The 21,511-nt window shown below is 37.1% G+C and overlaps 1 protein-coding gene across 1 annotated transcript in view; it reads left to right on the forward strand.

The window, feature by feature from the left end:
* The window catches only part of DIAPH3 (diaphanous related formin 3), a gene marked incomplete at both ends in the record, with an annotated part of 228,909 nt that overhangs the window by 127,638 nt on the left and 79,760 nt on the right, over positions 1-21,511 (forward strand). The window contains 2 exons of the mRNA XM_080614298.1: positions 1,653-1,782; positions 13,965-14,091. Of these exons, the coding sequence (XP_080470424.1) occupies positions 1,653-1,782; positions 13,965-14,091 (257 nt within the window). The remainder of the gene's footprint in view (positions 1-1,652; positions 1,783-13,964; positions 14,092-21,511) is intronic.

Consider the following 21,511-nt stretch of genomic DNA (forward strand, 5'->3'; position numbering starts at 1 on the left):
GTTTGTTTTGATATATATGTATTGTATGTTTTATTTATTTTGAAAATTATGCCTCACATTATTAATCCATTCGTCAGAAGGAAAACATATACATTCTGTATTAAGATAGTATCATTTTGATCTTTGACAATAATCACTGACTTTTTACAGTGAAGTATGAAGTATCAGCCATATGTGATCACCACCGTTCAAAATTCTTCATTTTAATTTACATACAGTATAGAAAAAGCAAACAATATAATTTGGTTTTTAAATCAGATCAATAAAATGCCCTTTAAGTGATCCCTCAGGATATTGCCCAGGTAGTGTATGTATATTTAGGTTGGGCTTGATCTTGCTCTCAGTTCCTGTTCAGAAGTAATCACCATATAGCTCTGTGTCTGGTTTTGAACCTCCTGGGAAAGGAAGGCCATTTTTCCTCTCTGCCTTGTTGCTGTAGTTACTGTTATACTGGTTGAGCATTGCTGATCACTTGTATTTTTCATAATAACCAAAGTAAAGAACAGTCTTGAAGTTGAGAGTGACAGAGCACTGGAACAGGTTGCCCAGGGGGGTTGTGGAGTCTCCTGCGTTGGAGATAGTTAAGGCCCGGCTGGACAAGTTCCTGTGTGGTGTACTCTAGGTTACCCTGCTCTTGCAGGGGGGTTGGACAAGATGATCTTTTGAGGTCCCTTCCAACCCTTGGGATTCTGGGATTCTGTGAAATGAAGGACCACGAGTTTTCTACTTTAGCACACTATAATAGCTAGCACTTAAGACTTTCCCCCCCCATATTCAGATGTACGAGTCTGTGTTCAATTGTGGCAGCCCTTCAGTATGTGTGTATACTTTGTTATGTGCCTATGTACATGTATACTTTCAAATTGTTTTATGTAGAAAGTTTTTTAAGTAGTGAAGAAAAGCTTTCCTATGAGATGTCATTTTCAAATTCTAAAAATCTCTCTGATTATTTTAAAGACTAGCTCAAACTGGAGACTACAACAGAAACATATAACCTAATATTTGCCAGTTGTCAGTGTTTTACAAATTTTAAAATGGCTGGGCTTAAAATAATCTTGTATGTATAAAGGATGCTGAAAGAAAAGTTTGTACTTAAGAATTTTAAGTTAAAGTTTTTAAACAATGAAGCCTATGAATTGTTGCTTGCCCTATTGAGAACTGATAAAAGGAAGAACTTGTGCAAGCTGAGGTTGTAGCTTCAACTGCATAAATATTGTTATCCTAGAATTAGCTTCACACATAAGGAAATCACATCACGAAGTGCATATGTGCAACATGTATTGTTAGCTTTTGTTGATATAGCTCTGATTTTTATTTTTCTACACTTTCATGGGTCTGTTAACAGTTTTGCAATTATTCCTGTATTGCTTAAATAATTGCATTTTAAAAAGAGAAATGTGTACTGGTTTTGAGTACAGAACTCTAATATTGTTTAGAATTTTAAAAATATTTAATGTGATCTTTCTGGGGATTTTTAGGAAGGGGGGAAATGAAACAGCCTGTTCCTTAGGGTTTTCTTTGAAAGAACTGTACCAGTTCAACAGTTTGTTCTTGCCTTTCTTGGGTTCACAATCAGAAATATATATTCATTATCAAAATAGTCAGAAGTAATCTTATTCTTAGTGTTCTAACATTTCCTTTTTTCTCTGTAGCTTAAGGACACAAAGTCGGCAGATCAGAAAACAACATTGCTCCATTTTCTCGTAGAAGTCTGCGAAGAAAGCTATCAGGATGTCCTGAATTTCGTTGAGGATTTTCAGCATTTAGATAAAGCAAGTAAAGGTTTGTATAACCAAGTAAAAGTTTTGATTCTGACTGCATTACAGCGTGTTTTGTGTGATGAGTGTGATGCATGTTTTATGAGATGATACTTATTTTTTACTAAGATTATTTAAAAAATAGATATTAATAGCCTATATCATAGATCAGTAATTTGAGCTGCTGCGAGTGGTCTTGGAAGTTATTTATTATTTGGTCTTCTATTATTTACTACAGGATTTCCCATTGCATTTCTTTTAACATATTTTCCTGAATCATTGTCCAAAATGTATTTCTTTTAGAAGTTCTTTCTATTAACAGATCTTAAACTATTTCCAAATTTCAGTCTTCTATGTGATAAGTATAGTATTATCACTCAGTGTCTTTTAATTCAGAAATGCAAAAAGGCCGTCGTATCATCACTTCATTATTTTTTTTTTTTATTATTTTAGTTTTCTTTTCTGAATATGAATCAGAAAGTTTTGTCTTTCCTGTGTGTTTATTTTTCGCGCATCAGTAGCATTGGAAGTCTGAAAAAATAAATTCGTCTTTTTGCTGCTTCATCATGCAGCCTAGAATATGGTAAATCTCAGTATACGAAGCAGCATTTTTTTTGCAGTTAATGTCTTAATTAAGAGTGCCTTCTCCATATTTTATCACAGCTGAAATAATTTAAACTGACTAAGCACTGAGTTAGAAATTGATGCCATCTTAGCACTGTCCTACTGTTGCAGTAAAAGAAGATTGGATGGGCTGTCTCAGTTAATAATTTTTTATTTTATGTCAGTTTGGAGAATGTCACTGTTTATCTGTATTGCTTTATACAGTGTCACTTTTATGCCTCAGTCAGTCTCCCTGCCACAAACTACAGCTTTGCAAAACCTGCTTCTGAGAGAGAACTTGAGATAGTGGTCACTCACATTGAGTTCGCTATCTGTTGTCATGGGTTTTAAAGTTTCAAATTTTAGTTGGTGCATAACCACTTAGAAGGTCAAGTATTTTTAAATAGCTGTCAAATGCTTCAAGCTGTTCATCTAAGTGTTTGTACTGGTAGTAGAAGGAGTTCCTGTTGTACATAAAATTAGTATTTTATACATTATTTTCAGTGTCAACTGGCCATTGAAGATGATTATGAGGATGATTATTAGTATTAGTGTGTTATTGGGTGTATTGTGGTTGAATTTTTTATATCAGTCAGAAATCCCAAAATGTTCCTTATTATAAAAACCCTTATTTTCAGTGTAAACAATCCATCTTACATGAAGCTGCTGAGATATAAACCACTGACCATTTGAAGAGTACCCAATAAAATTATCCGTTAGTCCAGGTTTTCTGTTCCTTTTTACGTATCTGCTGTTGACCAGATGAATTTTTTATCTCACTCAGTACACTGTAGAATGGAAATCAATGACCATGTTTTCAAGATTATATATCAAATTTACTTCAGTGTACTATGAGATGCATTTTACATTTCAGTTTTACTGTATGAAAAATACAAAGGCGTAGGATTCCTTAACAGGTTAGCATGTCAGTGTGTGTGTTTATACTTGTTTTCCTACCTGCAAAACTCCATTTTGTTTTGAAAAATTCCTCCTGCACTGGAATTTCAAAAAATTCAGCAGATTCCAAAGACTATAGCTCATGTAGGGTAATTTTAAAACTTTTTAGTAATTTTGCAGAAGTATGTTTTTACAAGGCAAGTTGATTTAATACGTATCAGCTTTTGCAGAGTAAATTTTTAATGAAGTGGCTATTATTGCTTGAGCTTACCAAAAGGTCAGTTCAAAAACATTGTGAAGCTGTGGTTGTGATCAACCATATTCAACAAAATGGACTTACCTGGTGTGATGTAACTAATCAATGTGCTGATAGGACTAACAAGTTGACCAAGAATGGTTTGCAATGAGGCTTCCACTGTGAACCCGCAAACACAGCAGATGTGACAGGGCATCATTGTGACTGCTATGGAGAGAGACAGAAGGAAAGACATCAAAAATCTTTTATCTTGATGGTCATGGAGGCAAATATGCTTATTCCAGAACATACACTGATTGTGTTACAGCAGGATTTGGGTACTGAGCGCCTAGAGCATTCTCCTTTTTTCTACCTTTTATTCAAAGGTTAGGGCCTTGTAGAGGTGGTGGAATGCCATTCCTCACACGGTTTCACTGACCTTTGTGCTCTGAAGTAATTTTTAAAAGTAATGCACAAGAATAAACCAATTAAGTTTGATAAGAACATTTTTTTCTCCTATACCTTTGTTGCAAGCTTTTTTTTTTTTTCAGTTGAGCTGTTTTTATTTCCTGTCTGCATGTTCATTTCTTCAGATACAATAATTCTGCATTTTGTATGTGGCATAAAAGTATTTTTTGCTATTTCCTTTTAAATTATAAGTAAAAATGAATGTGGCAGAAAGATACGTAAATGCCATTTGAACAGTATAATCAGAAAACTTTTAAGTTGAACACACTGTATAGAAATGGGACTATACTATGCATTTATTGGTTTTGATTTGATCACTAACAAGTGATTGTTGAGTCTTTTACAAATTTCTTAAAAAGATTTCTTTTTGGAATTCTTACTTGACAGAACTGTGCTTGTATCAGCCAGCCCATTTTTGTATCTTTTTAATTTTGTATTGGCTCATTCTTAAAAATTCTCTTTCTAGTTATTTTTTATTCAAAATGGTGAACATTAGAACACTATAATGTTTAGCAACTCATTTTCTTTTTATCCTTTTTTAGAAGAAGCAATTTTGTTCATTTCATCTCATTAAGTATTGTCCAGTAATTGTCACACAGTAAACTCTTAACATAGTTTGGAAGACTTTAAGGGTAGTGACAAGGTCTGTTAATTGTGAACGTGTTTTTTTTAGTATTTTGTAAATGATAAAACATTCACAATATGAAAATAATGATTGCAGTAGAAAAAAAAATCCTAATTTTTAAAAATATAATTTTGACAGGGAAGCAGCAAGAGACGTGCAATTGTAGTTTACTTCAGAGTATTTAATTTGCCTCCCTTCTATTATGTGCTGAAGTTTTAGTTACTACTTTTGTAATACTAACAGTAGGCTTAACTCACTGTTACAGTACATGAATTAAAGATACCTTTTTGCTTTGAAGTATAACACATCCTGTTTTATAAGTACGTTTAGATCAGCGGGAGGAACTTTCATTGCAGCTAATGAGCTTATTGATATGACAGTTCCTGAAGATTCATATAATTAAAGCTGTCTCTTCTTTTAAACATAATGACTTTCTTGCTTTTCTATTAGTATTCTAGAGAAGAAATGTTTTGGTAATTTAATACACTTTACTATTTTCTTATTTTATGGTACTATAAAGATTTATACTGTGTTTATCCAGGCTGCTGTTTTATTGATTGACTCTAATTTGCACAGACCTTACAGATACCAGTGTATAAAGCCATTCATATTCTAATAACAATACAAAACTACAACTTTTCCGTCCTCTAAAAGTCATTAGCTCATTGTCAGAAGTAACTTATTCTTTTTCTCATTTTTGAAAATTTTTCAGTTTGTTTTTTTTTTTTTTTTAACCCAGAAGCCAAACTGTAAATCTGAAGCTTAATCTATATTCATTAAAAAGCAGAACACCCTCACTAATAGTTGAAACCATTAAGACAGCAGAGAGAACTGTATTAATATGTATGCTATAAGAAATCTGTATGTCATAAGGAAAGGAGTATTTTCCCATTACAGAATTTCTGAAAGTCTATGGCAAATTTTGTAAAGGAACTTACTTGTGTGGGGAACAGCTGTACCTATTGTGATTTCTAAAGATTTAATGTAATCTTCAGTAAAGATTTACTTTCAGTAGGAGTAGAAAGTCCTAGTGAAATGAGGTGATAAGACAAAATTAAAAGCTGTTGTTAGAGGAGAGTTTGAATATCGCAGGAAGAGAACTAAAGTGCTAGTGGGGTAATAAAGAAGAAAAAAATTCAATTAATTAAATTGCCATAATTACAAATTAGTTAAGAAATGCGATCAATGTGCCTAACTATCAAAAGAGTAAGGTTACAGAATTCCTTTCCTGAGCCATATTTTCCTTGGTGGAAAAAATACAATTATATGTTTCTGCATGGCATCCTTGTCTCTAAATTGGAGAGACATCAATTTGATAGATGGACCAACCGGTGGATAAAGAACTGGCTGGATGGCCACACACAAAGAGTTGTGGTTCAATGTGCAGCTGAAAACCAGCAGCGAGTGTTCAACATCTTTGTCGGTGACATGGACAGTGGGATTGAGTGCACCCTCAGCAAGTTTGCCGATGACACCAAACTCTGTGGTTCAGTTGATACGCTGGAGGGAAGGGATGCCATCCAGAGGGACCTCGACACACTTGTGAGGTGGGCTGATGCCAACCTTATGAAGTTTAACCATGCCAAGTGCAAGGTCCTACACCTGGTGTGGAGCAATCCCAGGCACAGCTACAGGTTGGGCAGAGAAGAGATTCAGAGCAGCCCTGTGGAGAAGGACTTGGGGGTGTTGGTAGATGAGAAAATTAACATGAGCTGGCAGTGTGCGCTCGCAGCCCAGAAAGCCAACTGTATCCTGGGCTGCATCAAGAGAAGCGTGACCAGCAGATCAAAGGAGGTGATCCTGCCCCTCTACTCTGCTCTCGTGAGACCTCACTTGGAGTATTGTGTGCAGTTCTGGTGTCCTCAACAGAAAAAGGAGATGGAACTGTTGGAACAAGTCCAGAGGAGGGCCACGAGGATGATCAGGGGGCTGGAGCACCTCCTGCATGAAGACAGGCTGAGAAAGTTGGGGCTGTTCATCCTGGAGACGCTGCATGGAGACCTGAAGGTTGCCTACAAGGATGCTGGAGAGTTACTGTTCATTAGGGACTGTAGTGATAGGACAAGGGGTAACGGGTTCAAACTTAAATAAGGGAAGTTTAGATTGGATGTAAGGAGGCAGTTCTTTACTGTTAGGGTGGTGAGGCACTGGAATGGGTTGCCCAGGGAAGTTGTGAATGCTCCGTCCCTGGCAGTGTTCAAGGCCAGGTTGGACAGAGCCTTGGCTGACATGGTTTAGAGTGAGGTGTCCCTGCCCATGGCAGGGGGGTTGGAACTAGATGATGTTAAGGTCCTTTCCAACCCAAACTATTCTATGATTCTGTGTTTAAGATGGAGATAGGTTGCTTATGACAATAGTCATATAAATGTGGTGCTCAGAGTAGTAGCAAATACTAAATTTTGTTTCTCAAGATATCAAAAATAATAGGAATTAAAGCTTTAGTCTGATTTGGCCTTCAAACAAGACTCATATTAACTGTGAAGTAATGGTATTAGCCTTAAAATAAATACTGAGGTAACAAAGTAATGATGGACAAAGTAGGGCGGGGGGTTGGAACTAAATGATCTTCCAACCCAAACCATTCTGTGATTCTATACCAGGGGCATTAAATATTTGCAAAGGGAAATTCATGGTGATGTGGTTTAAGTATACCTTTAAATATTTCTGCAATTTTGTGTTTATTGATGTTTTTGCACCTCTTTCTATACCTGTAATGGATAAAATTTTTGCTCTATTGGGACACAAGTCCTACATCAGCACACTATAGACTTGATATAATCTTGTCTGAACCATTTTTTAAGAAAGTGAACTTGCTGAAAATAAATAATTAAACACAGCTTCTTTTGATTTTTTTTTCCTTTGGTCTGAGTGCATTTCATAATATAAAAAATTTGGGGTTTAAAAGCTGATGAAACATGCAATATTATTATGTATTTATTGCAAATAATCTCATTTCTTTTACTGTTTGGCTTTAAATTGTGCACAGTGCTGTTATCTGGCAAGTAATTTTAAGATACAATCTCGCAATGAACTACTAAAACATAAATGAAATATTGTATTTCTTTAGGGCATGGAAATATATGCATCTCTTACAAGCATGAATTAGGAAATCAAATACGAAGCAGGAGGGTTTTTACACATTTTTACCAAAACAGCGCTTCAATTTCTAATATGATATGGATGCATGTTAGTAATCCATGCAAGTATGGGCTATACTATCCCATAGTGTTAAGTATCGTGGCCAATCCCTGGTGCAGTCCTTGAGCCTCCTTCCCTCTTTCCCTCCCTGCTCCCCCCCCTCCCAGAGTTATTTAAACATGTAGACAGTTTGATCTGTAGACAGCTCAGGATTCACATAAAGCTGTTCAATACTTTTAAATTCATGTTTATTAAACTGAGTATAAATATCTGGATGTTATTGAGAGATTTCATTGCTGTATAGCATTGTAAGTGATAGTGAAGTTAAGACAAATAATATCAATACTCTGTGGTTAAAAATGTAGAGATCTGCAGAAAGATAAAAATATCAACTGGGTTATGCAGAAATCATTTGCAGGAGGAACCTTAATATGGTGGAAAGGGCATTGGAATAGAAAAGCTGAATACATTGTGCATGTGTATAGACCCTTGAAGGTGAAAAAGCTTAATTTTAATGAGTAGGGAAGTGTTGCAAGTGCATATATATGTATATTTAGGCTTGTTTATCTTGCTACCTGTATGTCTGTCTCAGGGAGTTAGAGATTGCAGTGATGGGATTGTTTAGAAGACTGATAAATCTGGCTGGCTTTAAAATTTTATTTAAGCTTTACTAGTCTAATATTCATTAACATTTCATGCTAATGGCTCATTCTTAATCATTATTAATCACTATCACAGCATATTCAAAGCAGTTATTTATTAATAATCGTATCCTAAATTAGCCGTGAATGTACAATAGGCTGCAGTTGTCGCAGTACTCCACGGTCTGGGTCCCCAAGGGTTGCGGCGATGAGGCTTAAGAGCTTTTCAGTGAGGGAAGCCAGAACTGATTCCAGGTCATCTTTCTCTTCCCTCCTCCAAATTTGACTCCTTCATTTAAAAGATTATTCTATCAGTTGGGAGGTCTTAGTTCACCATTGCACTATATCTCTGTGTACTGTGCAACACTGAGGGTTATTACTTCCCTGTGCTGAGGTAAGGGCGATATATTGCTTGGCCGTTTCTTCCCCCTTGCTTTAGTAGCTGCTTCTTTCTTCCAATAGCAATCCAGTAATGAATAACTGACCATGAGGGAATCATTTGTCATTTGGAGGTTTCTGTTTTCAACTTTCGCTCATGTTTTCAAGTTTTGAGCTTAAACTGTACATTGTAAAAGCAAGCATGTGATGTCAGCCTGCATTTCACCCAGGAGGTTCTCAGAATAAGTTTATATTAAGTGTATCAGACCAGGGCTCTTGTATAGATAGTATAGGATGCAGCATAAGGTCTGAAGCCTCTTTCTACAGATGATAGTATCATTACTAGTGAACTGGGTACAAAAATGTTTATGCCTTGTTTATTAATTACACTACATTAGTGTGCTCACTTTAAATTCCAAGTAGAAGAAAATTAATTAAATCCTGCTTAGGGAGTTGCTTCTTCTGTGTGTGCAAGTGGAGTCTGCTTTGGCTACAGAAGAGAAAGTGAGGGCTCAAGAGGCAATGGCATAGTCAGAGCTTTATAGAAAAAAAGGATTTCAAAGAGTTTTCAGTTTTCTGTGATGAGTATATCCAACTAGATCTTATTCCACTGTTAATTGCTATTTCAGGGTTTTGGTGGTGTTTACAGAAACCATCTGACACTTTACCTCTGGAACATTTCTTTGTTAGTGCTTTTAAACCCATTGGACAATTCAAGGGGGGGTTTGTTGGTTACAGGGAGGGGAAGGTAGGCTATATTTTGTCATTTAACTGTATGTTTAAATCTTGCATCAATAATATGTTGGCAATTTCAGACAATTAGTCAGTAAACTCTGTTCATCAGTCCGATATGAAGTTCAAATGGCGAAAGCAAATATATATTTTCAGATGTTTTTATTTTAGTAATATGGCACAGTTTTCTGCGTCAGGCTGGAGATCAGCTTGTCACTGTCACTTTCCTCAGAATATAGGAGCCAGAATAGCAAAAGGGAAGCAAAATATCTGTAGGCAAGAGGAAGATTTTCTTGATATGGAGATTGCAACCATCCAAGAAAATTATCTTACATGGGTGTCACGTAGAATTTCTGAAATATCAGCTGAAATATCTGTTCCAAAAAGTAGTATTGCTTTGCTTTGGAGTATTATTTCTTGGATTTAAGATAAAACAGGTATAGTCTCTAAACTAGATGAAATATTGCTTCAATTTTAAGCAAGAATAATGATCTGGAGATGGGGGAGAGGGAAGCAAAATATCTCCAAATAAATTCGCTGAAAGTACTGTATTTTCTCATATTGTAAATACCAGTTTCCATTTCTGCTTTCTGAGATAAGTGAGATATGGTACTAGAAGTTTCATAAGTACATTTTTACCAAGTTTTGGTGTGGCTATATTAATGTTGTGTGACTACAAAATATTTAAGAAACTGAAGGAAAAAGAATGATTTGGGCAATTCCACATCTCTTTACCTGACTTTACTGGTACAAAATTTAGTGGAGGGAAGAATAGTCAAATGCGGAGGTTAATGAGAGTAGCACAAAATGAAAGTAAATTTATTTGTAGTACACTAATCTGCTGGGTTTGATAATTTTTCTTTTTTTTTTTTTCTTTTTTTTTTTTGTTGTGACCCTATCTATGTTGACTACAGGAAAGAATATCAAACTGTATCTATGATTTGATATTATGGAAAACGGGCGAATATTCCTTAGAATAAAAAGCAGGAAAAACATAAAGTACTGTCTAAAAGGAATATTGCAAAAAAATAAATAAATTGTGGTATTGCACCAGTGAGAATATCTGACAAATAGTTAGCTTTGCCAGGCAAGAGGGGGATTGAATTGTCATCACTGTCATCGATGATCCTGAGGAAGCAGAGTAACAGAAATGAAAATCCATAGATGAAGTACAAGTATCATGCATCCTGATGCTGTCATAAGAGCTTCAGTCAAGAAAAGAAGGATATTTTATCATAAGATAATCAGATAAGGTATTTCCAGTGAAACTGTAGAAATAGTAATGCAAACATTAGAAGGGCTGGTGAGTCCTCACCTGAAATGCTATGCAAAAAGGTTTTAAAGCAAAAGTGGGTGAAGAGGCTTCTGGAATAATCATAGTATCAGAAAACCTGAATCAAGAGAAAAAAAACTTTAAGAACAAAGTTGTTTAAACCATGAAATGCAGAAGTTGAAGATACATAATTATTGCCTGTAAAAATATCAGGACCCTTTTTGAAAGAAGGGTCTGGGAGTTCAGAGGGTGCAAGTGAGAGAGCGTGCAGGTATATATGCATTGTATTCAGCAAATAACTTGGGCTTGTAGGCTCACTAACACTGAAAACCCCAGTCTTTGTTTTCAAGACATCATATAAGTTGGTTACTTTAATTTGGCTTGGATTTGTGTCTGAATTCTCCCAGAATTAGGGGTCAAACTTAGGGATTTTTATTCTCATTCTTCTATGTGCTTTTAGATTGTATACCATGTCTTGCAGAGGTGCACTAAGGAAGGTCGACTAGGATTTAAGGTGTTTTCGTTGAGGAGCTGGTTATATTTACAGATTTTATTTTTTTCCTCTGTTTTCACTAAATTGGAAGTTGCAAAGACAATAGCACCAAACACACCAGCATATTGTGACCTAGCTTCTGCTTGAAGCTATCAACAGAAATATAGTCTTAAAGTAAAATATATCTAATAGTTGTGCACTGCTGAAATCAAAGGAATGCTGAATTTTTATATTGGGGAACAATTTAAGGTCACAACAGGAAAAAACCCTTCAGAACAAGATGAGATGTAAAGATTCTTGATCAACTACTTAACTGCTCAGTGGCAAAAGAACAGAAGATTTTTGGTGGGTTGGAGTTTTTGGTTTTGTTTTTTTTAAAACTGTACTTGCTGACTCTCATTGTTCTGACATTTTCTAAGTATGTCACTTTTTACAGTGTGAACTCTTAATGCAAGTCAACCTATACTGTGAAGTCCTATCAATAGTTGCATCAAACACAAGGTATTATATTCTGTGTTTCTTAGCAGCTTTCTAACTAAATCAGTGTTTTAAAATTGTGTGTGCCCTCCCTCAAAGGCTTCTTGTGACAGCATAAGTAAGACTTTCTATTAAAATCAGGTCTGCTTCTGGAACCTGTGAAGACTGAATTATAATATCAATCATAGGATGGTTTGGGTTGGAGAGCACCTTAAGATAATCTACTTCCAACCCCTCAGGACAGGTTGAATCAGTAGATGATCTTCCACCCTGCCATGGACAAGGACACATTCCACTAGACCAGGTTGCTCAAAGCCCTGTCCAACCTGGCCTTGAACACTGCCAGAGATGGAACATTTACCACTTCTTGGTGCAACCTGTTCCAGTGACTCAGCACCCTCACAGTAAAGAACTTCTCTGTTTTATCTAACCTGAACTTACCCTGTTTCAGTTTGAACCCATTGCCCCTTGTCCTATCACTCAGTCCCTAATGAAGTCAGGCTGAACAACCCCTATTTTCTCAGCCCGTCTTCATACAGGAGGTGCTCCAGCCCCCTACTCATTCTCGTGGCCCTCCTCTGGATTTGATTCAACAGCGCCATATTGAGGACACCAGAACTGCACACAATACTGCAAGTGAGGTCTCACAAGAGCAGAGTAGAGGGGCAGGATCACATCCTTTGACCTGCTGGTCACGCTCCTTTTGATGCAGCCCAGGATACGGTTGGCTTTCTGGGCTGCGAGCGCACACTGCTGGCTCATGTTCACTTTCTCATCAGCCAACACCTGCAAGTCTTTCTCCGTAGGGCTGCTCTGAATCTCTTCTCTGCCCAACCTCTCTCTGTGAACCTACATTTATATTCTCTTATTTTTTTATTTTTTTTTTAGGAAAGTTGATTGTCGTCCAATTGTGGTTTTTTGCATTACAGGGGTTTTTTGTCTCTTTTTTTTTCTTTTTTTTTTTTTTTTTTTAATTTTACATTAACATTTTAACAGGTTGCCATTGATCATTTTATAGTTGTGTTAACCTTTCTGCTGTGAATGCAACTGTAGTTGCTATGCAACATTTTACTCTAGCCCTCTGGGGACTCTGTCATCTTTTGAGAGAAAGATATATTCAATATGAGTATCTTATATTTTCCACCACATAAGTCTAATCAATGGATGAAATCATGGAACCGTGTCAGATCCTAGGAACATTATAGGGCCACAGACTTTCTCCAGGGATTTTTTAGATTAAGATAGCTTTACATTTATAGGTACCGCATATTATGAATGGAGTAAATAATGATTAAAAAAAAAAAGTCACTAGACGGATTATATTCTTATCTATATGTATTTTTCCTATAGAATATATTTGAATGTTAAGTTTATCTTATAAACAGTTAGGAAATAAATCTTAACTGATTTCAGTAATATTAATCCAAGATAGAATACATGCTAATAGGTATTACCCTCAGGTTGCCCTTCTGGTCTTGGTATTTTAATCAACTATTTTTCAATAAGGTGTTCAACTTCCATGTGTTACTTTAAATGGATGGAAGTTGTATTTCTCCTTTTCTGATAGAGAAAATTAGCATTTTTTCTACATCCTTCTGTAAATCCCTGATGTTACATCTTTACTCTTTTCTTTTTTCTAAGCCCCTTTTTTACTCTGCCACACCCTCTCAAGGTCTTGCACTTCCCTCCAGCTTGGCAAGCACTTTTGCTCTGACAAATTCTGTTTGTTTTTTACGAGGCATTGTGCTTTTAAACTGTGGAATTGAATCTTGGGTGTCATGCGTAGGTGTTTAGTAGCCTCATTTTGTCTGTGTTTTGAGGGTCTTATTTTCCTCATGGTCTTCCATACAAATGTTCCCATTTTCTGCTTCAACACAGTGAGACTGAAGAAAGCTTTATGGCTCCTGGGATAGCTTCAGGACTTGTCCTTTGGTTAATCAGAAGAAATGGACTGGCATATGTATATCTCAAGTTATTTTAAACAGATTGCAAAAACTTAGGCATAAATATAAAACAAAATGCAGTGTTCGAAGAGCATGCATCTAATTAGAATAAGACAACCACCTAACTGAGGGGAACTGAACCTTGTGGAGTTACCCCCTAATCTTGTATTGTAATTAGTTCAGTATGCTTGTACTTCAGAATTAAAAATGTAGCATGCTGATTTGGGTAAGGTTTTAACTCATGTATTCTACAAACAATGTGTCGTCTTTAAGGTGTTAACAGAATGAATGTTCTGTATTTTAGTCTCAGCAGAAAACCTGGAGAAGAGCCTGAAGCATATGGAGAGGCAACTCCAGCAGCTTGAGAAGGATTTGAAGACTTTTCCAGTTCCTGAAGATAAGCACGATAAGTTTGTAGCAAAAATGTCAATATCCTTTGGAGTATTCTTGTTAAAATCCAAAACCAAAACCCACAAACACAGACAAACAAAACCACACAAAAAACCCACAACAAAACAATTGTCCTGGGTTCAGCAGTGCAGGAGTAATTTAACTGCATTACCTTAAAATTTAATTTTCTTTACATCACTTCTGTCTGTTCTGTAGCATTTATTTTTAAAACATAGAACTCTCTTTTTCCTCTCAAAAATTAAATACATGAACAGTCCAATTAAAGATTCATCCATAGTGGATAGAATGAACAGAAAAATGCTTCCTGTTCGGTTTTACCCTGTATGTAAGTTTCTTAGTGAAAAGTAGTGTCCTGGGTTCAGCAGCAGCAGTCAGTTTTTCTCCTTCTTAGTAGCTGTTGCAGCACTGTGTTTTTGACTTTCAGCCTAGGAACAGAGCTGATAACAGCGATGTTTAGACTGACCAAGGACTTTGTGAGTCTCATGCTCTGCCAGGGAGGAGGAGAAGCTGGGAGGAAGCGGGGACAGGACACCTGACCCAAACTAGCCAAAGAGGTATTCCATACCACAGCACGTCATGCCGAGGAGGTAGAACTGAGAGTTCCCGGAAGGGCTGGATCGTGGCAGGGTGGGGGTGAGGTACCGGTTGGTGAGCGGTTGTATTCTCTTCCTTGTTATTTCCTTTATCATAATTACTATTAGTGGTAGCAGTAGTGATTTGTGTTATACCTTAGTTATTAAACTGTTCTTATCTCAACCCGTGGGAGTTGCATTCTTTGGATTCTCCTCCCTGTTCCTCCAGAAGCGGAGGGAAGAAAGGTGGGGGGGGGTAGTGGACTGCATGGTTCTGATTTACGGCCTGGGCTTAAACCACGACAAGTAGTTATAATACAAATGTTAAGCACTTTAGTGTTAAACAACTTTTTTGCTTAAAAATGTTGTAAAGATGTCTGTGGCCCTGTGTTCATTTGTTTTGTAGTATATGCATTACCACTGTGAATGTTGTACATGAAGCCACAGAACCAAAACATTTCTCTTATTTCAGAAATGAGGTTTATAGCACATGAAAACTGGTTTCTGGTTTTATTTTTGCCAGAATTCCTTTTCTCACTATTTATTCCAAATCCTGTAGCCAACTTCACTGCCTCTCTGTCTCATAAGAAAACTTTGTGACATGAAGATACTTAATTAAAGCAGGGAAAAAGAAAAATCACTTCAGCCTTCCTACCAGATGATGGTCATACGTGCTTGGCACTGAGACTAATCTGGAAGCAGAAATATCGGCAGGTAGAGAGACAGGTTGAAATTCCCTCTGCAGGCATGGTTAGGTTATTACCTAGCTGGAGGACTACTTTGCTATGTTCAAAGACAGGGGGACTCAGGAGACAGTCCTTTTGATTAATCTCACACTATTAAATAAAAGATGGCAAGTATCCCTGAGGCCAAGTGGATATACTGGTTCGTTCTTGCTGCATTAGGGCCAGTCTCCTCTTCAGTAGACTTGCTGCAACCAAAGCGTTTACTGCTTTGCTTTGGGCCTTCTCTGGGCAGTGTGGGTTATCTATAATCTTTCAGTGACACTACTAATTCTTTTCAAAGGTCAGGTATTTTGTTGGTGAAGTTGTCCTCTTTGTTTTGTTGCTGGCTTTTTTTTTTCCAGCTCAATGCATTTTTGAGAGATATCTTGCAACCTAATAACATGGTGTCTCTGTAGTATGAAATGTAAGTTCTGTCCATGAAGAAACCAATAGCCTAATGGAAGGACTAGGAAAAGGGTCCTGAAGGCAATAGATAAACTATTGCTAACATGTGACAGCAAAATATATCTGTGATAGCTTTCTCAGACATATTGCTAGTACTGTGTCTGGGCTGGATGGCCACACGCAAGGAGCTGTGGTCAATGGCTCAATCAGCTGGAGACCGGTAACGAGTGGTGTCCCTCAAGGATCTGTGTTGGGATTGGTCTTGTTCAACATCTTTGTTGGTGACATGGACAGTGGGATTGAGTGCGCCCTCAGCAAGTTTGCCGATGACACCAAGCTGTGTGGTTCGGTTGATACGCTGGAGAGAAGGGATGCCATCCAGAGGGACCTCGACACACTTGTGAGGTGGGCTGATGCCAACCTTATGAAGTTTAACCATGCCAAGTGCAAGGTCCTACACCTGGGGTTGTTCATCCTGGAAGAAGAGAAGGCTGCATGGAGACCTCATAGCAGCCTTCCAGAATCTGAAGGGGGCCTGTAAGGATGCTGGGGAGGGACTACTCATCAGGGACTGTAGTGATAGGACAAAGGGTAACAGGTTCAAACTTAAACAGAGGAAATTTAGATTGGATATAAGGAGGAAGTTCTTTACTGTGAGGGTGATAAGGCACTGGAATGGGTTGCCCAGGGAAGTTGTGAATGCTCCATCCCTGGCGGTGTTCAAGGCCAGGTTGAATGAGGCCTTGGGTGGCATGGTTTAGTGTGGGGTGTCCCTACCCATGGCAGGGGGGTTGGAACTACACGATCTTAAGGCCCTTTCCAACCCTAACTATTCTGTGATTCTATGATTCTATGTTAGGAATGGAAAGCATTTATTAAGAAATCTAACGTATGAAAACGGACAGGCCCTTCTTAATCTGTTAGAATAGAACTGAATAGACTATTTCAGTTGGAAGGAACCTACAATGATCATCTAACCCAAAATGGTCATGATGTAAGGCAGTTGAAATGCCTTACAACCTTTTGAATTTTTATACTGAGGACTAGGATTTGATAATTTAGTATACAGCTGTCTTTGGAGATGTGGTTATAAAACTTCCATACCTATAAAATAAATAGGGAAGAAATTACCAAAATTCAGTTGAGAATGAGTGAAAAATAACCTAAAAAAATCAACATCACTTGAGGAAGATTAACTTCAGACAGCAATATTAAGTTGATGAATAAATATGTACTTCTATGCTAATATCAAACATCTAAAATAATAATAAAAATCTAGGATGTTTCATTTTCCTTTGTGTTATGGACATTGAGCATTCTTGAAAGTAGATGGCAAGAAGTGAGTAGAATACTGTGATAAAAGGTTATGAATTGTATTTAAGACAGAGTAAGTCACAGTTGTAGAGAAATAGTGTGAAAAGTTAAAATGTAATACAAGTTAAATAGAGTAAATAGGTGGACCTTGACAATATATACAGTAACTTTACCAGGGGTTGAAATTCCATCCCCATATATGAAGAAAAGTAGAGCAATTTAGTGATCACTTAAAAAGTATAGTGATCATTTTAGGAAACACAAAGGAGATTTGCATACCATCTTTTTCAGGCATCTCAAAAGCTATAATCCTGCCAGATAAAATGAAGATTTTTGATGTGTACCAAGGAGATAAGCCATAGCCATAAAGCTAAATTTGTTCTTTGCATCAGTTTTCTCCTGGGAGAGTTTTGGTTGACCCCACTGAAATATTTTGAATGAAAAGATGATTTCAACTCAAGGAATCAGTAGAAAGAAAAATAAAAAATAAATAGTAATAAATCCCCAAGAGTAACCAGTGGTCACAAAAGACTTGAAAAGATCTTAAAATTAGGTCACATATAAACCTATTTTACTGCATAATCTTGCATGAGCTAAGTTAGCCCAAGACACCAGAGAAATGAAAGCTGAAAAGAAGCACTGAGCTTTCTTAAAAGGGCTGCAACGAGGATCTGCAAATCTGGCATCTCTACCAAGAAAGCTGATGAAGACTGAATAAAACCAAAACCAACATGTATATATGGGAAATATAATATGGTTGGGGAGAGTCAGCAGAGGTTTTGTAAAGAGGGACCATATCTTGCAGATCTATTAAGGCATGCAGATAACAGATAGGACAGTCAGCAGAATTTTCCTGAATTTCCACATGCCTTTCAACAAGGTGTATTAAAAGACTTCCAAGGAAAGAAATTTCTTAGGTCAAAAGTGGAATGATTATTTTTTCTGAATTAATACCTTCAAACAAACAGACAAAGAACACCTCATGTCAAAAAGGAGATATTGACAGATGCTGACAAAGAAGAAAGTGAACTTTAATGATTATAGAGTAATAGATCTGGACATTAGAATAAATTAGTACAACTGCAGTTAAGAGCAAGCAGAAAACATAAGTAAATTGTTGTAAAAGTCAGTTATACTCACATCTTGAGTGCTTCCATCACCCCATCTCAAAAATTATACTGTATACATGCTGATGTGACAGAGAACAGTGACAATGATCAGTAGTAGGCAGTAATTTCTGCATAAGGAATATTTTAATAGATTAGGACTGTGAAGATGGAAAATCAAAAAAGTTAGGAAAATACGGTAAAAATACTTGAAACTCTTTATACCATACAGGGGAAAAGTTAGGAACATAATCACTGCGTATTATAAATAACCAGGCTTCATCCCATGTAAAATACTGTCTGGCAGGTTAAAACATACTAATGGAAATATTTTCTTACACAACAGACAAACTGCAGCGTTTACTTTTAGAATGTTATAGAGACTGAAAATGTAAATTAATTTCATATAAGGCTTAGATAGTTAGCTAAAGACAGCACATCTGCATCTCTTAATGGCAGTAGTCCAGAGGTAGCTTTAGCTCCGAAAAATCACTAACCTGCAGACTTTTAGAAGCTAAGTACTGCACCAGGTGAATTATCACGCTATACTTGCCAAGTTTCCTTTTTGTTTTCCCTAATCATTGGGAATATTGACTGCTGCCAGAAGCAGCTGAGATGGATATTTGGTCTTATTCAGCATATATTAGTCAGGTAAAACCAGCCATAATATGTATTTCATTATACTAGACTCTTCAAGTAAAGTATTTTGAACAGTAAATATTATGAACAGGAATAGTTTGCCCACACCTACTACCTCTCCCAGCAGACAGGCAGTAATTTCCAAACAGTAAAGTTGTATATGGGTTCTAGTAATGTCTGTGAAAACACTAATTAAAGAAGCTCACTTTTAGAAAAGCAGGAACTTCAATAAATTACAAAGCAAAAATGGTTTGATGTAAAGGTTAGATAATCCTGCACAGCATGATGAAGCCTAGACCTGTCTTTACTTTTATTGCTGTGACAAGGAAAGCTGAATGATGCTGATGTCTTGAAAAGCATGCAGCTCATAAGAAGAAACCAGCAGGAAATCTGAAAAAGGAAGGATGGTTCTTTGTTGGAAATAATTTTTCATCCTGAGTACAATTAGGCTCCATGGACAAGCAGGCTATTACATCCTGTCGCTAAATATCACAACCCAAAAGCCCCTAATGAACTGATTAGCATTCTTGTTCCTTTAGGAAGTCAGATATATGCACAGTTGGTGCACTCTTTTATTGACAAAGTCTATAATTACGAATATTTCTCCTATATATTATATTGTGCTAGTTTGTCAGTCATCTTATGTATGCTAGCTGAAAAACAATTATGGTTATCATTGCAGGTCTTCTGTTTCCTTTAATTAAGAAAGTCAAAGAATATTGAATTGATGCTGATCTAGAGTATTAAATCCATTGAGTGAAATGTTCAATAAAAAGCAGAGTGAACAAAATACATTTGTACATTCAAAAATGAAAATTTAGTGGGTTTGTGGAGAATATTTAGATTGCTTATTAAAATCCTAACTAAGTAATTTAGTCAACATGCTCTTTATCAGTCCAGCTCACATCTCATGATTTTGTAAGTAGCAACTGAGAAACTGTTGACAAGTTTCAGCCTTCCTTTGAATGTAGTATTGGTGGTGATTTTTGCAGAACTAATTTATGGAACTAATATTTGAGAGACAATGAGTTTGTTGCTGCCTTTCAGCTAGGAACAGAATCTTCTCTATTTGATCAGTTCTGTGTGCCTCTTTCCTTGTTTAAGTTGGTTTGTTGACGCTGCAAAAAGGGAAAGAAGGAACAGTACTTACCCAAGCCAGAGCCTGATTCTAGTCCGGTAGAAGAAACAAGAAACCCATTTCAACTGCAAGAGACTACATGTTGCCTCTAAACTGTCAGTTACTTTATCAGCCTCATAGTCTGAACTTCCTTCTGTAGAACTTAAACTGAAGTCTGTGACATGTCCTTACATCCTAAGGACTTTGCAAGATTACAGGACCTGAGCTCATTAGGAAAAAGATTGCATGTTGCTCTTCGGGAGATTGTTGAGATGTTGATGATATGGACAGATAGGGCTTTGGCAAACAATGTAAATTGACGTATATAATTCCTTTATACTGGTCTTTAATATCTGCTCTGGACTACAGGCATGTATTATAGCTAGCACTGGTTTTGCTTGTAATATATGGCATATATATGTTGTATGCAGCAGCTGTCAATTTGGTTTAGTATTGTAACACAGAGCTAAGTAGGAGCGAATGAGTCAAGGAAAAGTTATTATTTGACAAATACTCTTCAGAAGGTACTAATTTAAAGATCTTAGTATTTCTGTTTTTCTTGAAATACTGTATTCACATATGGAATTTTACTGTTGAACCTCTCTATATGTGTATAAAAAGAAGTCTCTGTGACACATATTTTTAAGATAATTGCAATGATTTTCCCAAGAACTTAATGTGGGAAGTCTTCAACAGAGCCCTGTGGTGTTTCCAGTTGTTGGCCGTAGCAGAAACTTATTTTCTGAAATGCTGGTTTGAAGTGATCTCATGCATAGTCTTTTTGCACTAGTCTTGGAAAAGTTTCATAGAATCATCAAATCAGCTAGCTTGGAAAAGACGTTTAAGATCATCAAGTCCAACCATTACTCCAGGACAGCCAAGACCTCTACTAAACCATGTCACTAAGGGCCTCATCTACACAGTTTTTGAACACTTTGGGGATGGTGATTCCACCACTACCCTGGGCAGCCTGTTCCAATGCCTGATGACCTTCTCTGTGAAGAATTTGTTTCTAATATTCAGTGTAAACTTCCCTTACAGCTTGATGCTGTTACCTCTTGTTCTATCACTTGCTACCTGGGAGAAGAGACCGATCCCTGCCTCACTGCAACCTCCTTTCAGGTAATTGTAGAGAGCAATAAGGTCCCCCCTGAGACTTCTCCAGACTAAAACCCCTCAGGTCCCTCAGCTGTTCCTCATGACACTTGTGCTCCAGGCCCTTCACCAGCTTTGTTGCTCATTTCTGGACCCGCTCCAGCACCTCAATCTCTTTCTTGTGGTGAGGGGACCAGAACTGAACACAGGATTTGAGGTGCAGCCTCACCAGCGCTGAGTACAGAGCAATATTCACTTCCCTGGCGCTGCTGGCCACACTACTGCTGATACAGGCCAGGATGCTGTTGGCCTTCTTGGCTGCCTGGGCACAAGCTGGCTCATGTTCAGTGGCCATCAGTCAGCACCCCCAGGTCCTTTTTCCACTGAGCAGCTTTCCAGCCACTCTTCCCGAAGCTTGTAGCATTGCATGGGGTTGTTATGGCCTAAATGCAAGACCTGGCACTTTG

This window comes from Psittacula echo (assembly GCF_963264785.1).
Source record: "Psittacula echo genome assembly, chromosome: 3".
Classification (NCBI taxonomy): Eukaryota; Metazoa; Chordata; class Aves; order Psittaciformes; family Psittacidae; genus Psittacula; species Psittacula echo.